Source organism: Micromys minutus, assembly GCF_963924665.1.
Source record: "Micromys minutus genome assembly, chromosome: 31".
Taxonomy (NCBI): Eukaryota; Metazoa; Chordata; class Mammalia; order Rodentia; family Muridae; genus Micromys; species Micromys minutus.
In genome coordinates, this window is record NC_137966.1 from 12334219 (window position 1) to 12354672 (window position 20454).

The 20454-nt window shown below is 43.3% G+C and overlaps 1 protein-coding gene across 6 annotated transcripts in view; it reads right to left on the reverse strand.

Moving 5' to 3' along the window:
• Nucleotides 1-20454, reverse strand: part of FBXW11 (F-box and WD repeat domain containing 11) — an 89652-nt gene that overhangs the window by 41392 nt on the left and 27806 nt on the right. The window contains exon 1 of one of the 6 annotated variants that reach the window (XM_080908119.1): nucleotides 17409-17483. The exons of the other annotated variants lie outside the window; for them this stretch is intronic. Within the exon in view, the coding sequence (XP_080764245.1) occupies nucleotides 17409-17459 (51 nt within the window). The 5' untranslated portion in view covers nucleotides 17460-17483. Of the gene's footprint in view, nucleotides 1-17408; nucleotides 17484-20454 lie in introns of those variants that run through there. 6 annotated transcript variants of the gene reach the window in all.

Here is a 20454-nt window from a genome sequence, read left to right on the forward strand (position 1 = left end):
ATCAGTGGTGCTATCTCTGCCTGGAATTTCACTATATTCACTTTTCTGAGTCTTGCTTAACATTGTTTCAATTAAATTTTTAAGTACAACAGGAGTTCTTTTTTTTTTTTTTTTTCATTTCTATATACTATTCCAAAACTTTCTTATCAGTGAGGATTTAGCTCAAAATCAGAGTTTGCCTCCATGAGGCCCTGGACTCAATCCCCACCCCCCAAACTGTTAGTGCACACAGTATCTTCCATCTCAGCTTCTCCTTTTCTTCTTCCTTGGCGTCTGGGGTCTGGCCTGGACCTCATACAAGGAAGCCAAGTACTATGGGCCACATCCCAGCCCACTTCCAGCATTTAAAACTAAGTGCCATGTCCTTTGGTGTGCACACGTGTGCTGCTACTGTCTCTTTACAAATGGCTAACTGCAGTGGATGCCAGCAGTCTCCCAATGCCTGTGCCTAGCTGCAAGTCCCCAGTGCCATACAGCACCCTGACCTTCCGGTCACAAAGTAATAGACGCCTCTGTGAGGTCAGAAAACCTAATTCAAAACTATGTGAGACACGCAGAGGAACAAATCACAGCGCACAGACACACGGCTGTCTCTTGGTACCTGTTCAGACCGGATCTCAGGAATCCCCTCAGAAGTCAAAATGGAAGGACAACTGCCATGTTCGCACTTCAGCCACCTCTAGACTCCTCAAGATGCTGCCCATAAAACTCCGAACTGTCCCCACTACACTGTACTGCTCAGTGGTGACAGCAAGGTGTGGACATACCCACTGTACACGGAAGTCGGTTTTCCCCTTTTGTTTGTTTTGGTTTTTTTAAAAAGATTTATTTATTTATTTTATGCATATGAGCACACTGTAGCTGTCTTCGGACACACCAGAAGAGGGCGTCATTGTGGTTGCTAGGAATTGAACTTAGGAGCTCTGGAAGAGCAGTCAGTGCTTTCAATTGCTAAGCCATCTCTCCTGCCCCTTTGTTTTGATATTTTTAACCTGACGTTAGTTAACTCTCTCCCTGCAGATAAACAGCATGTGTATATCACAAATGTGAGCATAAGCTCAACTGTTGCAGATTATTAATTGTATCGTCTGGGTGTGTGTGAGTGTGTATGCATCATTTGCATGTCTGACCCCCGAAAGCCCTGGAGCTGCTGCTATAAACAGTTGTGTCTGCCTGTGCACGCTGGGGACTCCACCTGGTCTTCTACAAGAGCAAGTGTTCTTAACCATCTCTCTAGTCCCTGGAGAGGATGACTTGCCAATGAAAATGAACCACACTGAATGGGGGGGAATCTCATCATGCAAATAAAATAAGCTTTAAAAGTAAATAAATAAAATGTACTTGAATACCAAGCACCTCACAATACTACTTACACATATTCAAGTATACCCTGTCAGGTCCATCCGAGACTAACCCACACCATAGCAACTACCAGAGTGTGCCATGATGGTCACACTTAGGGTATGGCAGCTACCACTTGATAAGTAATGAAAACTGGGAAGTAAAAAGAAAACAAAAACAAAGGTAACTAAGTCAGCTAAAAGCCCGACTTAAAGAATAAAGAGATAACAGATTCAACACAACTGCAGGCAGAGCACCGGGAGGCTCCTGGGCAAACCTCTCCACACTGTTACCACGCCCCTGCCCTAACCTAAGCACAGGCGCCACCCACCTGCCACATACTCACTGAGCAAATTTTAAAGTTCATAGAAAAATATAAGGGGCCCACAAGAATCAAGCACTGTAAAGAACTAAGCCAGGGACCCACACCGTGGAATTCCAAGTACTAGTGTGTAACCATGATACAGGACAGCCATGCAGACAAATGTGCAGACAAACAGTTAACGGAAGGGCACAGATTCAAACACAAGTCCACACAGTTTACCTGACTACAAACTGGTGACCCTTCGGTGCAGGAGGAAGAGAACAGTCTTTTTAAAACACCACATAACCTGTTATTTTTAACATATCTCAAGTCTCCTAGCCCATCCACAAAATCTAGTCTACACTAGAAATCCAAATATAAATGATAAATAGTAATGCTAATAATATTTATCTTCAACACATCCTTATGATTAAACGGGACACATAAGATAAATGTGATAAATTGCACTACAGTTAAAAGCTCATTAAAAGCACTATGCCTATGTGTGTGCACACGTGGAGTCCAGAGGTCAATGTCAGGTGTCTTCTTTGACCCCTGTCTAAATTTATTTTTGAAGCAGACATTCACTCTGTCTGGAGCTCTGGGGTTCGGTGATGTGGCTAGCCAGTGTGCTCCCAGGATCCTCCTGTCTGCCTCAGAAGAGCACCATGATCCTGGCTTCCACATGGGTGCTGGGACCTCATGCTTGTGCGGTAAGGACAACTGAGTAAACCACCTTTCCAGGCCCCTGAAAGCATTAAGTGTGCAAAAGGCATCATTTGCATGTAGTGACAGTGAAAACATCCTAGGAGTGACTGACTGTGGTGATGCTTTACTTGAACTGCACAGGACAATGACACACACAACAGATCTTAACAAAAGAACACAACTGAATTCCAAACAGGTAAATATATACACAGGCATTTTACACACACACACACACACACACACACACACACACACACACACACACAATTATTTTTTAAGAATTCAGCCAAACACTGCCTCCTAGAGATAAACTACTGCCATCGACTTGGTGCAATGACCACAAAGTACCTTTGTACACACATGGAAATTGTTTAAGACATTAAGACATGCTCTCTAGAAAGTGCTTCTTCCATGTGTCTCTGGGTGCCTACATTTTTGTTTTGGTGGCTACAGTTTATTTCATTCCATAAGTTGTGAGATCAACAGGAAGTAAAGACATTGATTGGTTTTAGTTCTATCAAGTATAACGTGAGAACTAACTTTCGCCCCTACAAGTGCCTCCTAAGCCCTAAAGCTCCTCCAACAGGGTAATGACACCAGATGAAAACACTTGGATCTAAAGTGAAGGAAGGAAGGAATGCAAAAAATAAGAAAGAACACACTAAAAATCAAGACTACATACGCATTAATTTTAAATGACAGACGATGCTGCTGAAAGAAATTTAAGACACCCTGTGTTCAGGAAACACAAGACTTAAGCAGTGAGTATCACCAGAGAACCGGACGGACAATGTCAGAATCTCAAGTACTTTTGAAAGAAAGAAAAATCCATCCTAAAACTTTTATCCGGCATAAGACCACAAATGGGACTTTTAAAAAAATATGTGGGGCTGGAGAGATGGCTCAGTAGTTAAGCGCACTGTCTGCTCTTCCAGAGGTCCTGAGTTCAATTCCCAGCAACCACATGGTGGCTCACAACCATCTGTAATGGGATCTGATGCCCTCTTCTGGTGTGTCTGAAGACAACGACATCGTACTCACAACCAACCAACCAATCAATCAATCAATCAATCAATCTTTTTTAAATGTGAAAAACAGGAACAAAATTCTCCAAGACAATCAGATCCCAAGGCTTCTGATGCCCTAGTCTGGCGTCCAAGGGCACCAGGCACACACAGACATACACACAGGCAAGCATCCATACACATCAAAATAAACTTTTAGAAAACTGAGAAAGTTTAAAACACCCTATAATGATGTTTACAGAAGGAGCTGGACCACATACTTAAGGCCAACTCATCTTGATCTTGACAAGGAACAAAGTCTCTTCAACAAATGGTGCTACAACAACCAGAGAGATGGACCAATGACTCTAGATACAAGCCTCTCACATGACCCAAAATTAATTCAAATAAATAGGGAAACTTGTTAATAAAGTGTTACCCAAGAGCCAGAGGGCAGTGAGAAGACTCAGTGAGTAAAGGTGCTGGCTACATGTCTGAGGGCCTGAGTTCGATGCCTAGAACTCACGTGATGAAGGAGAGAACAGAGTCCCACAGCATCCTCTGACTCCACAGGCATCACAGACACAGAGTCCATCAACCTAACATTCAAGACTTTTACAAAACTAGGCTGTGGTGGCACACACCTTTCATCCCAGCACTCAGAAGTAGAAGCAGGCAGATCTCTGTGAGTTCAAAGCCAACCTGGTCTACACAGCAAGTTCTAGGTAGGACAGTTGGACTACACAGAAAAATCTCCCCTCTCTCTTCCCCCCCTTTTCCCCTCCCCCTCCATGTTTTTTTCCCCAAGACAGTGTTTCTATGTAGCCCTGACTATCCTAAATCACACTTTTGTAGACCAGGCTGGCCTTGAACTCAGAGATCATCTGCCTCCAGAGTGCTGGGATTAAAGGTGGGCACCACCACCCAGCTAAGAGACCTGTCTCAAAACAAAAACAAAAACCAAGAGCTGTAAGTTTCTAATATAACAGGAATAAATCTTGCTAACTTTAAGAAGGTCTCCCCACCCCAAGAAAAAACCTCCAAGTTACAGCAATACATCATGGCTAGAAACTAAGAAACACCGAGAGTCCTAGAATAAAAATCTCTGGGGAGAAGCTCAGCGGCAGAATGCCTGCCTAGCGAGCAGGAAGGGACTAGATTCGGTCCCAATCACTAGGGTAGAGAAAAAGAATCCTGAGAGTATACTCCACATGAATTCTCACAAGAGACGGGACAGCTCAGGGGACAAAATAAAGCATAGCTGAGGGGTTGGTGGGTCTGAGACACAGGTATCACAGACTTTAGTCAGAAACCTGCCTGTCTTTGCATCGATTGCTGGGGTTAATTGCTCAGTTTGCCTAGTGGGTGCTTCAGGGCGGCTCATGTCTGTTTGGTGTGTCTTTGTCATGTTTTAAGTGTTTTGTACATTCATGTTTCAGACTCTTTAAAAAAAAAAACTCGGACAAAAAACAAGCATTCAGTTCCCTAAAAAGATGTAAATTAAGACGAAAATTTTTCCTACTGGGTTATTACCAACAAATTTTCTGTAGAGGAAAAGGGTGTGCTAAAACTCAGTCCTCATGCATTTGGAACACACTACTCAAGCGGTAAAGCTAACGTGGTGGTCACACTAGTAACTCCCCATTTGAGGCTGAGGCAGGAAGGCCTTACTGAAGGCTAAGTGGAGACATGGGATGACACTGGGCCTGAGGGGTGAACTCAGGGGCTTTCATCCATAAGAAGGTAGAGGTCTCAGAGAGAAACAAATGACATTTTCTAGCACAATGGCTGGGCCCAGAAGCAATGACATCTCAGCAACACTAAACACTCACACTTGTACCGGAGTATAGGAAAACTCAAAAGAGCCTGGAACATGAATGTACAAAGCTCTCAAAACAGTAAGAGAGGCGCATCAAACAGAGACATGAGCTGACCCTGAAGCACACACTGGGCAAACTGAGCAACCCGACTACAGACAACAGCCTCCAGTCAAACAGGAAGCCAGCTACTGACACAGTACACAAAAAGGAAGTGCCAGGGAGACATGCGCTTCCATCAGCTCAAAGGACCTCTATGGTGAAGAGCGCTTGTTGGGCTCTATTCTATTTAAACCAAGCAATCACTGTTCAGAAGACAAACCAAAATCACCATCAGCCTAGAAGGCGCCATGAGCACGGAGCAAACCCGTGTGCTGATCCTACCACAGAGGCACACAGAAACCTACACGGAGACACCACCTAACAGCTGGTCCGCAACTCACACAACTGGTAAGGTCACCAGGATCCAGCAAAGACAGAAGAGCTATCCCACACGAAAAGAGGCTCAACTGAAATCAGAGCACCATTCCTAAATGCATGGCCCTGTCACAGAGTGTATTCTGAAGAGCTTCGGTGACAGGTAGGGCCTTAGGAATGATGTCAGCAATGTGTTGGTATTAACTCACTGCTTAGTCCCACCAGACTTCTGGGACACTCTCCCTGCAAAGACAGTAAGCAAGACAGCAGCCAGCTTTACTTTCAAGCTTCCAGACATAGTTTTTATTGTAATGCACCTGCAACTTCTCTGTAAGCCTGGGAACAGCTCAAATGAAGAAAAAGAAGGCTTGTTCACATTAATATCCAGCACTTCAAATTATGTGAACTAAGAATGGATATGATGAAATATTTGAAACACCCTCCCCCTTTTCAGTTTAAATAGAATCAGGTTTATCTATTTATTTATTTATTTTAATTTATTTACTTATTTTTGGAATGCTGACCTTGAAGCTGGCCTTGTACATGACTGGCAAGCTATCACCAAAACCCCAACCCTAAGTTTTATTCGTTTTATTATTGGAATGAAAATTCTAAAAAATTAAATCCTGGGACTAGGGACATAGGTCAAAACATAAAACACTTTACTGGAACCCATGTAAAAAGCCACCTGCCATCCCAGAATTTGGGAAGCTGAGACAGAAAATCCCTGGACAAGACAGCTAACTAGACTGACCAGAATCAGGGAGCATCAGATTCATAAGAGACCCTGTCTCAATAGAGTGGAAAGACACCCAGCATAAATTTAGGGTTTCCATCACATATCCATACATGTAGGCATTCAAATAGTGTGTGTGTGTGTGTGTGTGTGTGTGTGTGTGTATCTGTCCATGTGCGGACACTTAAATCCTTTTTCCACCAGTCCTTCATTGCTCCACCATCCTCTTCATCTCAACTAGTTTCCAGCCCCATCACACTTTTTTCTTTCATTTTGTTTTTTGCACCCACTGAGTTTGATTAGGGCTTGTATTGATTACATATACAAAGACACTACCAGTGGCTACCCTGAAGAAAATGTCTCTGGCTCCCTACAGGGAGGAATGGGGCCTCATGATCCCTCCTCTGGCTCCCTCTGACAGAATACTAAAGGTCCAATGCTATGTAGGCCTCGTGCTGACCATCAGAGCCGTGAGGTTTAGGACAGTGATGCCCATGCCCTAGCCAGAAAACAATGTACCAGAATCCACTGCTTCTGCTGCCCCTTAGTTTCTTCCTCAGCCCCTCATTTATGACACTCTCTGGGCCCTGGAAGGGGTGATCCAGATGTCTCTTTTGGAGCCCAAATTTTCAGTTGGTCATTTTCAGCATTTTGATCAGTTATGAGCCTCTGCAATCACCAATGCCCACTGAAAAAATACACCTCTGCAACTGAATCTGATGACAGAACTAATCCACGGACTAAAGCAAGGCTGTCTACGGTGCATCATTCCCAGTTAGCAAAACCACAGCAGTGGCTTTCCCCACTCAGTCTCATGACCCCCTCAGCCATGGGCTTCTCACCAGGTTTACAGGGGTTTGGGTAAATTGTTACAGTGCCAGTGTCAAATCAGAGAGTAACTGGTTGTCCCTGAACACCTTCCCCCTTTAAACTACTGCTTTCAGATGATGCTAAGAAGCATTTGGGGCCAGCAAGATGGCTCAGGCACTTGCTCTGCAAATCTGATACATGGAGTTCAATCCTTGGAACCCATGGAAAGGTGAAAGAAGAGAACTAACTCCACAACACACAAGCATGCATGCACACACGCTAAAGGAAAAGGCAGCGCTCGAGCTAGAGCTGACTGAGGACAAGAGGTTAACGTGTCTCCCAGGCTATCCATAATAATGAGGAGTGGAGTCCTGATCCTTCTAGGATTGCTACATGATTCCTTCCTATCAGCACAGATGGTCACTGTAACTCTTAACTTTTCCATTCCTGTTGTTTTAAAGATGAGAGATTTGGGCTGGAGAGATGGCTCAGTGGTTAAGAACACTGGCTGCTCTTCCAGAGGTCCTGAGTTCAATTCCCAGCAACCACCTGGTGACTCATGACCATCTGTAATGGGATCTGATGCCCTCTGCTACCACACAGGTGTACGTGCAGACAACACACATACGTTAAACAAAATACCTAAGTAAGTACATATGAAAGATTTTAGTTTTTGTTTTGTTCTTGATTTCAAATTAAGCAACAAGCATCTTAGGATAAAAGTAATTTTACAGACTCTAGTAAAGCACACCTGATGTTCTCAAGGGACAGGAAGCTTCCTTATAGGATAATCCATGCTTACATGCAATCTGTGTAGGACTGCCAGCTTGCTCTTTGCATTAGCTGAGCATAGCATGATGGGCTACAGGGGTCCCCGGGCTGGTATGAGATGTATGAGAGAGTGCACTGAACCATCGCAACACAACTCTAGACACAGTGCCCAGGGAGCTCAGTCAGAAGGCCTAGGCTGTCGCAAGCTGGCACAGCTGGATGCTTGGGAATGTCTCTGGACTCTTCTCATAGCCAAGTGTATCCAGGAGATGTTCTTTCATAGGCCATGATCTCAGCTGACTCAAGCATACACTCAAGTTGCTCAGAGTGAAGATCTGCCACATGTTATGATGTCTGCCAACCTTGATGCCACAGGGCCACAGACTTCCCAAATTTCTCAAAATAATATCATGCCACCTTAGTGAGGGTTTGGTGAGATGAGCTCTACCCACCTAGCCCTGTGCAGTTCAAATGGAGACAAGGACAGAGGTGATAGTGCCTGGTCTAATGTGAGCACCTTGAAAGCTAATACAAGCATCATGGATGGTAACACCTTTAACCTCAACCCTCAGAGGCACGTGGACTCTGTGAGTTCACAGTGGAGACAGCCGGCTGCATAGAGCCCATCTCAACAAAACAACAACAACACCTAAATACAGCTCTAGATAAATGTACAAGGCTTAGAGAAAAAAATGAAGCATCTCAAATATATTCATAAAGTCTCAACCCCGTGTAAAACATGTATAGACTCCAAACCAAAGGCAAGGAAGTGCGTTACCTTTAAGGTGAGAGTTAACACTCACTTTCTTCTTCTACCCCAATTCTGTCACTGACTATATATTCAGAAAAGATTACTTTTTGTCTTGTTTTGAAGACAGTGTTTCTCTGTGTAGCCCTGGCTATCCTGGGACTAACTCTATAAACTAGGCTGGCCTTGAACTCAAGACAGATCTACCTGCCTCTGCCTCCAAGTGCTAGAATTGAAGGCACACTTCACCACTGCCTGGCTAAAAGATTATTATGTTTTAAAGCAAAACAAAATTACAACTAGCTGGCTTAAAAACCAAATCAACTTTCATCCAAAGTTACTTGCCAACTCACAGAAGCACTTAAATTCACAGATCTCAAAAAAACAAGTCCAAAGTGGTCCTGCTTATGCAATCCAGTGAGAACCAGACCACAGAGCCAGAACCTTCTCCTCTCGCTGCAGCTGGCTGCGCCCACTCTTCAGTCAGTGAATAATTACTGAGTACCCACTACATACCAGTCTAGAAACAAGTGTGTTTACCAGGCACTGCATAGAAAAACATGACTTGTTTTTTCACAGAACATGGATTGGGGTGGGTTGGGTTCGGCAAGAGACAGAAAAAACAAGCCTACAATCTAATTCCAGCCAGCACTAAGTGCTATGAAGAAAACAAACAAACAAAGCCCAAAGGAGCGAGCAGTGGTCAGCAGGACATCAGTGCCCACTCAGAAAGTCCTCTCAGCAGACACCGGCCCTGTGAGCTACCAGTGACATAACAGCACTTGTCCTGATGACCAACATAAACCTCTGAAAAGCTGTTGACGCCCTGACACACAGACAAGGACTTTAAGAAGCAGAGGGGTTCCTAAGACCAGAGCTAGGCCTCCTCCAGCCCTACCGCCATCCTTCCTCCTCTCAGGCAGTTTTCTCACATGTAAAACAGACCTAAGGATGCCTGGTTTACAAAGTTGTGCAGAGGGGTAAGGAGAGCTCAGGAACAAGTGTAAGCAGGCGCACAGTCCCTGACTGTTGAGTTCCAGTTCCCACATACTGCATGATCTTCCCAAAGGGCCTGTGCTGGGAGCAGTCAGCCAGACTCCACTCAATCAGCTATAAATTTTCATCAGATATCGGTGCTATAATTGACACCAGTTTGGCCAGATCAACAACATGTCTACTGATATTACGCCCGCCTTTTCTCTTTTCATTCTACCACGACTGGCTGTCTGCACTTAACTGGAACTCCAACCCCAGCACCCTACCCCAGGTCAGGTTCTGTGACTGTCGGTTTCATGTACCCTCTTGCCTAGGCCATGGTGGCCATTTGTTTGCTCAAACATAGTCTGGATGCTGCTGGGAAATACTTTTTCAGATATGATTAACACAGTAAATCCTATACCCTCCAGGATATAAGGGAGCCTCATTCAATCAATGGAAATCCTTTGAGTAAAGACTAAGATTTTCAGGGGAAATTTGCTTCGTGAGAGCAACAGGGAAACGTTGCCTACCTTGCAAAGCTCCAACTTAACCGGCTCTATGCTTCCTTTCCTGCCTCCCCTTGATCCCGTGGCTCTGGAAAAATGCTGGCTGGCATGCTGGACATCTAGAACTGGTGTCCCAGATTCCATCCTTTCCTCTCACTGTGTGTAACCTGGTGGCCAGAGCGAGTCTAGGCAATATTCGATGACTTCCTGGTAAACGTCTCCAGGGCCCAGGTGAAGGGAGGGTGCCTGCCTGCCATGCTCAGTCCACCACTTACCCCTCATTCCACACTCAGACCTCAACCTCCGCTGCAAGTGCTCCCCCTCCCTGCGATGCTCTCGCCCTCGCTCTCGCAATCAGCTGCTCATTTATTTCCTCAGGGGCTTCTCCTCAGTCCATGTAAAACTGAAGCCATTTTCCAAAGCTTGCGCCACCCCACCCCGTTCTTCCCCGCTGAAATGAAGGGAGGTTTCTGGCTGGGAATGTAGCCCAGTGGGAGAATATCTGCTAGCAGACAAGGAGGGCTTCAGCACCTTTCCTGTCACTACCGATCAGATAAAAAAACATGATAAAATGTGGTTTTAAAACGGCCTTTGTCTGTCTCAAACATTTCTTTTTCCTTAGATACTATGATAAAAAGTTGCACATAGTAGGAATATCATAAATATTTGCTGCTGGGTCAAAAGGGGTGCGTGTATTTTTAATAATTAGAAATTTAGGATTCTCTCTCTCTCTCTCTCTCTCTCTCTCTCTCTCTCTCTCTCTCTCTGTGTGTGTGTGTGTGTGTGTGTGTGTGTAGGTTCTCCCTATAGCTGGAGTTACACACAGTTGTGAGCCACCAACTCAGGGTGCTAGAGACTAACTCAGGTTTTTTTGGAGGAACAGCAAGTGCTTCTAGTCACTGAGCCATCTTTCCAGCCTCAGACAAAAGGTAGCTTTAAATGTATTCTTCATGTGTTCCTAGTTCACATTAGCATTATTTCTGTACAATTCTAACAAACAACCTTTCTACTGAACTTTAAACCTGCTGATATGAACTTTAGGAAAACCTAAATTTTCCTAGTATCCTAGTATCCTTGTATCCTTAGTCAATAATTAGTCAATAATACATATCACCATTTAATGACAGCAGTGTTCACTATAAAAGACTGATCAACTTATTATAATCTAGACAATAAAAGAAGTAGTTATATTAAATGGAGGTCTGGTAGGTCATGCCTGTAATCCCAGCACTCAGAGTGCTGAGCTAAAAGGATCAAAAGTCCAGAGTCAACCTGGGCTATATACTCAGTGAGACCTGTCTCGAAAAACAAACAAAACTATACAGAGGGACTTATACTCACTAATATGTACCATATTATTCAATTAACAATATTTAAAAGCAGTTTATACTTGAGAATGCAATATGAAGCATGAGCCTTTATAAGACAAATACATAAATATATATTTGAATTATGAAGTTGATGTTATGTTATAGCTGCATTGATGTTATAGCTACATTGTTATTTTCTTTATACTTAACTACTCCTATTATCTAAATTGTTACTTCATAAACAAAATAAACTATGAACCAAGAGAAATTGTTTTTACAAGCAACACAAAAATAGCTATAGTGTAAGATATAATTTTTATCCAAAAAAGAAAAAACACATTTAATGTAGTTTAAGATCCATCTACCTATTTCCTTGTCCTAAAATTACACATGGCCTTGTCCCCCATGCATATTGCTCTGGAGAAGAAAAAGCAGTGTGTTCCTGGCTTATCACCTCATGTGCTGACATGAAGAGACAGCACTGAGCTAGCTGAAGAGTGAACATAGTGTGGTGTCTGCATTAACATTGTACACAGTGTGGCCAGCTACAGAACAGTGTGCATAGTGTGGCCATCTGCAAGTAACAGTGTACACAGTATGACTGTCTGCATTTCACCTGAAGGTAAATTGGGAACCAGCATATGTCACATAACAAATCCTCAAGTAAAACTTGGGGGAGGGGAGGTCAAAGGAAATTTTTTAGCACTTGCTTTTTTCTTTTTTTCTTTTTTTTTTTTTTTTCTTTTATAAGCGGAGAGATATGTAGAGGTCAAAGACTTATAGAAGTAAGTTCTCTCCTTCCAAAACAAAGTGGGTCCTAAGGATTGAACTTGGGTCATCAAGCTTGGCAGCAAGCATCTTGACCCTCAGAGCCATCTTGCCAGCCCTATTTCTGGTTTTCTGAGTTAAAGTCTAAGTAGTCTAGGCTAGCCTCAAACTCCCTGTCCTGATACCAGTGGGGAAAACAAGATTTTATACATTTCCCTAAGATTTCTATATTTCTCAGCCTCCCGAGTACTGGGATTAAAAAACACACACCATAATACTATGGGTCTTTTTATATAGCCTTCAGTACCAACTGTTCCTTTTCATTTTTACCTAAATTTTTAAATCTTTAAATGCTGACATAAATCAGTGATTTGTCAAACTTGCTTTTTTTTTTTCAGTTACATCATCTTAAGTTTGTTTTAAAATGTCCTGAAAAACAGCAAAGCTGGAGGTCTGCAGAGTGCTCAAGATTATGTTGAGTGCTTCTTGTGTCTGTAAATGCTTACAAAGTTCCACCCCAGGTTTCAAATAAAGTTTGCAAATAAAATCCTCTGGAGAAAAGATCAACCCAGAGGTATTCTGGGTAAGGGAGAGTTCAGGTCCAGCCTCTTTTATGCCTCTGCTGACTCCAAATCAAACTGGGGCTGACAGGACAGTTAGAGTACTGTCATTATCATCAAGAGCTGCGATCTCAGGTGAAATGAAGCCCTGGGTGGTGAGGTTGCTGGCAGACACGGGAAGGGAGGCATCTGTTTTGCGGTGATCTACTAGGAACTGAGGCTAGAGCTCTGTGCGTGCTAGACTTGCAAGGCCTGGTTTCTACCACTAAGCTGACTCTGGTCACTGTATTTTGCAAATTTTTCTACAGAAAGGGAAGGTATGGTTTTTAATGCTCATAAAACATTAAAGGCTCTACCACTAAAGAAATCCCAAAGGTCATTCTAAGCATCATATTGTTTAGACTTGAAGTGTAATAAGATAATCATTAGAAGTAACAAACCCTCAGTGTTTAGAGGAAAAAGGACAGGTGGTCAGGAGAGTCAGAAGTGCCCTGATCAGAGGCTGCACCACCTGCCTGGTCTTCTAACTTCTCTTTTACCTGCCCTAGAACTACAAATAAAATGGCTTCCTCTATAGAGAACTCACTGCAAACAAACAAAAAAAAAAAAAAAAAAAAAAAAAGAAAGAAAGAAAGAAAGAAAGAAAGAAAGAAAGAAAGAAAGAAAGAAAGAAAGAAAGAAATGGATTTCTACCCCCTAAGAAGTAGACCTTCACATCATGAGGCATTTGGTATCATCCTCTAGTTAGTCAAAACCATGAAAGGTAAAGAACTACCTGCCTGTCTTAAAATAGGAAGACTCCAGCCTCAAGCAAGAAGATGAATCTGGGTTTACCAGCATGAAGATCAACTCCAGATCCGAGCCACCTCACCCCATACACTGCCACCCAGTCAGTAGCTACAGCCTGTGGTAATGCAGCCCCCAGGCTTATTGCTGTGCTCTTTACAGCCCAACAAAACAAGCAGCAGCTAGGGAGGAGGTCAATGAAAACAGCCACGTGACCCTACTCCTAGGGAACACTGTCACTTCTCAGTCACCGCACTGGGCCTCTGTGCTCTTGTGGCTTTTCAGATTTGACATTAAAAATAAGGGGAATTTGTTTTACTTCTAAAATGACCGTTGTCAAGTTAAAGTTGCTGCAGTCTGGAGCAGTTCTGCAGATCTAGGTTCATAACCCAGTTTTCTATCAAATACATAGCCTCAAGTCAATCCAATTCTATAGCTTCATACACAAAGCAGCAGCCCAGGTAATTTCTGCAGAGGATCCTAATGAGGGCAGGGGCATGACTGGGACGATGCGTGCCTGCATACATAAGGCCTGCGGGTCAATCCTCAGGGTCAAAACCAAACTGAGAATATGTCACAACAGACAGAAGGTAGGTAGGTCATCGGTGTTAACTCCAGACCGAGGTCCTTGGATTATGTGGTCTAAGAACCAACTGGTCAAATCTGGGCGTGTGAAGTGAAAGACACTGGCTCAGCTAGATTCTCAGACATGCAGACTTTTCAAGCCAAGTGTTCTACAACATGGAGAGTGGACCAAGTTTAAACTAGCTAACCTGGTTCTAAAAGTGTATGTAGATTTAGCTAACTTCAGAGCTTTATCGTGTGCATGCGTGCTTATACAGGCACACACACAAACATACACACATACTTCACTTGCAGTTCAGCCTGGATTTTCATGTGTGGCTCTGCTTACTACACGAAGTTCCTTGATGCAGGAAACAAGCTGGGCCTCTCGCCTGCACACGGGGGACTCTCTCATGCAGTGCATTCTCGGAAACCCACTCGGGCTTCCTAGCTCTAAGATTCAGGAGGATTCCTTTTGGCAAAGGGAATACTTGAACTTGGCATGTTTTTCTTATTTTGGGTTCAAATTAATAATGACTAAAGAAACCATACGTCATTTATTACTAGTACAATTTCCACAAATGAAGCTATTCGGGGAAAAAACAGGAAGAGGAAAATTTAAAAACCAGGATAGGGGGAAGAGAGTCTGTACCAAGGCAGCAATGGATCTCAAATACCTGCTCTAGAACGTCACAGTCTTAAACCTAAGCACACATCATCTCAGTGTGGGAGCTACATCATCTGCCTCAGTTGCCAAATGAGGAAAATGGGGACTAACTCCTGCATCCCACGGGTGGTCATAAACCTAATAGATGTGAATCAGCAATTATAGGTGGTAAAAGACTGTCAGCCCTCTTCTCTGCTGGCAAACCCTACAAGACCTAAATTAAGTCTAAATACAATTACTACCTTCGCTCCTGCTTTTTCAAAATGTACAGAGCCAACCACATACGACAACCGACTGAAAGTCGAGGTTATGACAGGGTCAATGCATAAACCTCAGACCTCTACAGCCCAAGCAAAGTCAACCAAGGCTCTACCTTTTCTAAATCTTTTTAAATGACTGGTGAGCCAAAAGGAATCCTCCTGAATCTCAGAGCTAGGAAGAGTGGGTTTCCGAGAATGCACTGCATGAGAGAGTCCCCCGTGTGCAGATGACAAGGAGAGCCGTCTTAGTAAGAAAACAAATGCTGAGCATGTCAGCAGGTGCTCCGCACTGTCTGGGCACTGCAGCACAGCCGAGGCCCTCCCCACATAGACAGGAGAAGGGGAAGAAAAGGCCAAGGCTGCAGCGCAGTGACAAGGCAGTTACCTAGAAAATACAAGGCCCTGGGTTCAATTCCCAACACCAGAAGTTAGAATAATAATTATATTTTAAAAGTAAGAAGTAAAACTGCACATACTTATTTTCTGTTTAAAACAAGCAGCCAACAATAATACTTATATGCAACAAGTAAGTGGAAGAAATCTTCCAAGCTCATTTTCACACTGAACAAAACAATGATTTACTAACGTCAAGCAGCTAAGCCCTTTGGTTCATCTCACTAAGCCACGTGCCTTCAATTATAGGCTAGTCAAAGGAAAAGCTTAATAATCAAAATTCCCTGCGTGCATCTAAAGGCAATATTGCTCCCATTCATTGAAACAAGGTCAGATGAAGGCAAGGTTTAATCTTCTTTCTCAGAGGAAAGTGACTAGGAAGAACTTTAAAGGCACTTCCCCATTTTTAGGAGGAACCTGTAGTTCCTCCCATTCCCTAGCACCTCCAGGGAACCCACGGTAAGGTACCAACACATGCCTGGTGCACTCTGCTTAGTGCCTTATGTTGCCCTATAGTTTTAACTGAATGCAGCAAAGAGCCTCAGAGTAATAACTTAGACTTATAACTACAATTCTTTCCTACTTGTGCTGCCAGCCCTGGCTAAAACTGGATTAGCCCACTACAAACCAGGGGCAACACTCAAGAACACTTGAAGAGACACTTTTATAATGCAAATGGCCATTCTGTGGTACCAAGGAGAGAGATCACTGCAACACTGCCCTTTCAAGGCAAGAAGCCTGAAAGAAACACTCAATTCTATATCCCAGACTTGTAAGCTATCTTCTTCCATAGAGCTAAGAACTAGGCAGTATGACGATCTAAACTCCTTCTAGCTGTTAATGAAGTGCCAGCACAACTTTCTAAAGGTAGTAATCTCAATCAATAACCACACCAGTGCTACTCAGAGGCTGGCCAATAAGCAAATAGACGGCAAACATCAATATAGAAGAAACTTCTTCCTTCCAAACCCCTAACGCCATTTAAAAACTGCACTCGGGAATAGCAAGCCTTGAGGAAGAACAGTGAAACCAACCGTGGCATCAGTGTCCCTCTGACTCATTTCCTGGTGTCTGTGCAGCACCATCAGGACTCCAGGAATTTAATACTGCTTTTAAAAGAAAGTTATACCAACCTGTGTCAACCATGCAGTAATAAAAGCTGATACTGCTACTGACACATTTAATTAAACACTCTCTAAATAGAGCTTCCCATGTAAGGCCATGAGTGTTGTGGCCTTGGTTTTAACAGAAGCCATCAGGATGTGACACCTGCTGCACTCCTGCTAACAGTTTTATCCTAAGCAACCCCCACCCCATCCATCCAAAATCCCCACCCAATATTACTCTTATCTGTGGAATTCTCTGCTGGCCTTGGCCTGGAAAACTGGGTGGACCCTGATGACAGACAGGTATCAGATCTGGCCATTTTTTTAGAGTTGGCTCAAATTGTTGGTTCCCAGCAGCATAAAGCTGTGGTCTTCATAAACCTCAATTTTCGAGGTTTACGGTACAGTGTTAACTGGCAAGCCCCTCCCCCCCCTCTTTTTTTAAATGGAGGAGAAAAGGTAAACCAAAAGATGTTTCAAAACAGAAAAATTGTTTTAATTATGAAACCCTCTTAACTCAAAACTGTTAAAGGCAGCCAAATGGGAAATATCAGACTGTTTTGTTTTGTTTTCAAAGGTTTAACAATTAAACATGAGGATCACAACTTTGAAGTGAGGGGGAAAGAACTAAAAGGCAGGAGCAGAAAGAGGAGCAAGAAAGGACCCTTGGAGACCTGTTGCTCAGAAGGGTTCCTCCTAGTGCTCCTGCATGGGGCGTCCAGGCTGGAGGAAAGCAGAGGGTTACACAGAACATTTAGCAGACTTAACATTGGATTAAACACACTACTGCAAGTTTCAACAAATGTTCATGGCATACGTAAAAACACATTTACAACAAGAAAGAAGAGAGGCACCTGGAGACATCTGACACTGGGCATGCTCTGCAGGCAACTCAGTGCGCACATGCTCTCTACCAGGTTGGCGCAGCCTAGCCACAAAGACCTTGGCACAGAACACTGCAGGATGACAAAAAGGAAGGAAGAGAAGAAGCAGTTAGAGGCCGCAACAAGTCACTCCTTCACACAGGCGCTTGAGTGTTAGTAAGGGCAGGGGTGCACCCATGCAATTTAGAGGCAGGGATGGTCCTACGTTTCCTGAACCCTGGGAAGCAGGCCCCCTTTCCACCTTATGGACAGGGATTCTGTGCTGCCAGCCACTCATTTCACAGGACACAGTAAAGGGAGAGAATGCTTTTAAATGAAAACCCACTAGAGGGAACTGGGGTCTGAGTGAGGCACGAGCACTGGAGAGCGGCAACTCCAAGGCTTCTGAGTTCTGCTCTCAGTCCCAACTGCAGAGGGAACTACTACATGCCTTCTGAATGCATACCCTGTGCCCCACACCACACTACGGAAAAAGTGAGACTCCGTTGTTGAATAATTTGCACAAAGACACACAGCATACGAGGGAGAAGCTAGGGTTTTAAGCTTCCATTTGTTGGCTACCAAATCTCACATTCTTCCATAAGACCTGGATGCCTCCTCTACTGAAAAACTTTGGTGACCTAACATTCATTATGTGAACAGGTTTACACTTCTCTAAAGTAAAACTGCAGGAGACTTAAGAGAATGAGGCAAAGGAAAAGACAGATAAGTGATAGACAATTAAAGGTCATTAAAACTGCTTGAAACATCTTGTTTTCATGGTCATCAACATCTGCATTCTCAAAGAAAAAAACTTGAAGAGTTCTGTGACCTGTGACTTTTCATTCTGGCCTTTATGTACAAACTTGGTGACAAAACTAAGAATTAAAAGCTTGCCAGCCAGTGTGACAAACACTTATAATCCCAGCACTGAGGAGGCAGAAGCAGGTGGAACTCTTCTTCAGGTGAGTTCAAGGCCAGCCTGTTCTACATAGGAAACTCCACAACAGCCAGTGCTACACAGAGAAACCCTGTCCCAGAAAAACAAAACAATTAAAAGATTAATTCACTGACTCTATTCTATCATTTAAAAAAAAAAGTTGGTTTCAAAGAAATCAAGAGAATATAACATAAAATTGAGCACATACAATGGCTGATATATAGTAATATCATACTGGTATTTAATAAATATTTTTATTCTAGGATCAATTATTCTGCAGAGGCAAAACCCAATAATCACACACAAATAATAAAACAAACAAACTCTGAAGATAGGTGCTTGAGCTTTACTGAAATACTCCACAAATCTTAGGTCCAAGCCAGATTTGTTCCCCTGCTCCTTGATTTACACTAGTAACCTCTACAATCAGTACAAGTGTATTATTATAAACAAACAAAGTTTTGCTTGAAATCAGATAAACCTGGGGTTCTTATGCAGCATTTCCTACTCATTAGTTACGGCTCAACGCCTATGTAGAGAACATTAGGTTTAATTAGGAAAGGCGTGTGGATCCAAGTGAATCCAGGACACAGACTCAAGCAAAGTAAATGGAATAAGGCAGCGGCACGCTTATCTCTCTAAGCAATGGAAGCCACCAGACATCCCGACCTGGGTGCTAATTAAAGGCTTGACTCAGGCAATACAGTGGGGAAGCGTCCAACCATTTGCAACACAGAGAAGCAACCACAGAAAGACCTGAGAAGGAACATCTGTGTAAAATACGATGAAAGGAGCTGCTGTCTCTTGACCTCCTCTAACCTGCTCCTATTCTGACAACTGTCACAGTAGGTCCTGAAGAGCACACACTACCTCCGTCCACAGTGGTTCTACCACAATGAGCTCTCTACCTGGAGGTCCCGTTACACTAATTACTGTTAAACATACTAACTGGAATAGTAGTTCTATCAGACTGTGTGGTCAGAGAAAAGACCCACATCACATGTTCATTACATGGATCATTTAAGTTAAATAAACTCCCAAATATCCTCAAATAGTTCAATTTAGTTAGGACTGTCTTGGTGATTTTGTTGTTCCTTTTGGCAGTCCTGAGACTGGACTCAGGACCTTTGCACATGCCGGGCGGGTGATCCCTGAGTAGACTCCCTACCCACAGACTGATGTCTTTTCTGGACTGTTTAGTTTGCTGAATCACAAAATCACTCAGATCCTAAGCAAGAGGATCACAACAGCAGCTTCTGCTGATACCAAGTTAACAAAGCTCACTTGCAATCAATTTTCAGGTCATTTTCCTTTGTAAACTTTACACCGGATTTCTAGGAAAGCACCCTGCTAAACTATACCGGAAAGCTGGTTCACACCTAGCTGAAAGTCTGACAAAATTTGCATATTCCAGGAGAGGTTTTGTTGGCTTCTTTTATTATTATAAGTTTTACTTATGGGAGGGAGTTGCTGAGAGCAAAACTCACCTGCAATGGCACAGGACACCATGGTACAGGTGTAGAGGTCCGAGGATGGGTTAGAACAGTCAATTCTCCCCTTTTATCTTCCACGTGATTAAGGGGTTCCCAGGACAGAATTCGGGACATTGGGCCAAGTGGGTACTGAACATCTTACTTACCCTGCTTTTCTGTTGTTGTTTCAGGGTTTTTTTTTTTTGCTTGCTTGTTTGTTTGTTTGTTTTTAAGACGAATTTTCACTGCTCTACCTAGGTTAGCCTCATCCCCACGATCCTCTAACCTGAGCCTTCCCAGTGCTAGAACAAAAGCTTTCTGCCAGCATGTCCAACTCTATTTAGAAAGCAAAAGATAAAACAACAACAAACCCAACCTACCAAACGAGCCTTTAAAGGGCTTGCTGCTAGTCTAATTCCAGGAGCCTATCTCCTGCCATCCACCGTAGACGCTGTACAGTGACAGCAGTGGTTCCTGGGGTGTGACCAGGTCCACCTTGTGAACCACAACTCACTACCGATTCCATTTTTATGCACATTACTTTTCCACTCTTCAGAATAGGAAAAAAGATTTAAAGAGATGATTTCTTGTCTAAAAAGCTCACAGTGCCAGGTCTAAGCTGGGG